This window comes from Trachymyrmex septentrionalis, unplaced genomic scaffold (genome assembly GCF_001594115.1).
Source record: "Trachymyrmex septentrionalis isolate Tsep2-gDNA-1 unplaced genomic scaffold, Tsep1.0 scaffold37, whole genome shotgun sequence".
Classification (NCBI taxonomy): Eukaryota; Metazoa; Arthropoda; class Insecta; order Hymenoptera; family Formicidae; genus Trachymyrmex; species Trachymyrmex septentrionalis.
In genome coordinates this window covers 570,425-572,039 of record NW_017305536.1, presented here as the reverse complement: position 1 = coordinate 572,039, position 1,615 = coordinate 570,425, and the positions used below count along the sequence as shown (strand labels likewise).

General features: G+C 32.5%; 1 protein-coding gene across 1 annotated transcript in view; it reads left to right on the top strand.

Annotated features, from left to right (window-relative positions):
* The window catches only part of LOC108750389, an 11,966-nt gene extending 10,554 nt beyond the window's left edge, over nucleotides 1–1,412 (top strand). Inside the window, exons 15-19 of the mRNA XM_018489801.1 lie at nucleotides 110–258; nucleotides 325–453; nucleotides 542–791; nucleotides 851–1,114; nucleotides 1,187–1,412. Coding sequence (XP_018345303.1) covers nucleotides 110–258; nucleotides 325–453; nucleotides 542–791; nucleotides 851–1,114; nucleotides 1,187–1,318 — 924 coding nt within the window. The 3' untranslated portion in view covers nucleotides 1,319–1,412. The remainder of the gene's footprint in view (nucleotides 1–109; nucleotides 259–324; nucleotides 454–541; nucleotides 792–850; nucleotides 1,115–1,186) is intronic.
* Nucleotides 1,413–1,615: the final 203 nt, after the last annotated feature.

Sequence of the window (1,615 nt, the reverse complement as noted above, 5' to 3'; positions counted from 1 at the left end):
ATAACATTTTAATGCTCTTGTAGAGAACGTTTAATATAATCTTTATTATAATTAAATCATTCATTCTGCAATTAGATCTTTGATATATGTATTATCAATTTGTTTTCAGACATCAAGAATCTTAATCATGAGATCTGTATTAACGCAAGCAGTCAGAGATCATTATAAGGATCGTGGTTATCATGAGGTAACTCCTCCAACTTTGGTGCAAACCCAAGTAGAAGGTGGTTCAACTCTCTTCAAATTAGATTATTTTGGGTATGTATAAATAAAATGATTTATTAACCGTGCAGTACACGAGTCAATTGATTAATGTTGTTTTAGAGAAACTGCTTTTCTTACTCAGAGTTCTCAATTATATCTTGAAACGTGCCTTCCAGCGATGGGAGATGTATATTGCATTGCCCAATCATATCGGGCAGAGCAATCAAGAACACGTCGCCACCTTGCCGAGTTTGTATACAAATAGTTCTTTGTATTAAACAAATTAAAATAGATACTTGCTTCTTTTGTTACTATTTTTTAAATATCAAATTTTTAGATACACGCATATCGAGGCAGAATGTCCATTTATTACATTTGACGATTTACTTGATCGATTAGAAGATTTAATTTGCGACGTAGTTGAGCGAGTTCTGAAATCGCCTCTCGGTCATCTTGTCAAAGAATTGAATCCGAACTTTCAAATTCCTAAGAAGCCTTTCAAACGAATGAATTACAGTGATGCAATTGAATATCTGAGAGAAAATAATATTACAAAAGAAGATGGCAGCTTTTATGAGTTTGGAGAAGTATGAATTAAGATCTCTTACATTATTTTTCTAAATATAGTTATTATCATCTTTTATAGGATATTCCAGAAATGCCAGAAAGAAAAATGACTGACGCTATCAATGAGCCAATAATGCTTTGTCGATTTCCCGCTGAAATTAAATCGTTTTACATGCAACGTTGCAAGGATGATGAACGCTTAACAGAGTCTGTCGACGTACTTTTACCAAACGTGGGTGAAATTGTGGGCGGTTCAATGCGTACCTGGGATCACGAAGAGTTGATGGAAGGTTACAAACGTGAAAACATTGATCCGACTCCATACTACTGGTATACAGACCAGGTAAATATGAAGAAAATAAATTCTAAACTGTATTTGGAATAACATAAATCGAGCAATTATGTTATTTTATAGCGGAAGTATGGATCTTGTCCTCACGGCGGTTACGGATTGGGATTAGAACGACTTTTGTGCTGGCTGTTGAACAGGTATCACATACGTGAGGTATGCTTATATCCGCGTTTCTTGGAGCGTTGTCGTCCATAAAAGAATATCGATATATATGAGAATATCAATATTAAAACGATATGCACATTACAAGAGAAACGTTCTGCTTTTTCCTATTACAATATAAACTACAGTACTGTGTATTATATTCAAAAATATTTTCTAAATATTAAAATTATAACTTATGGAAAATCACTTAGATAAAAGGATTATGTATAACCAAATGTATTCCGAATATCCATTATTCTCCATCCTTATGCAAAATATCATGTATTATTGTAATTTTAACAATAATACAATATTTGTATAATGAATAATATACATATGTTGTCAAAA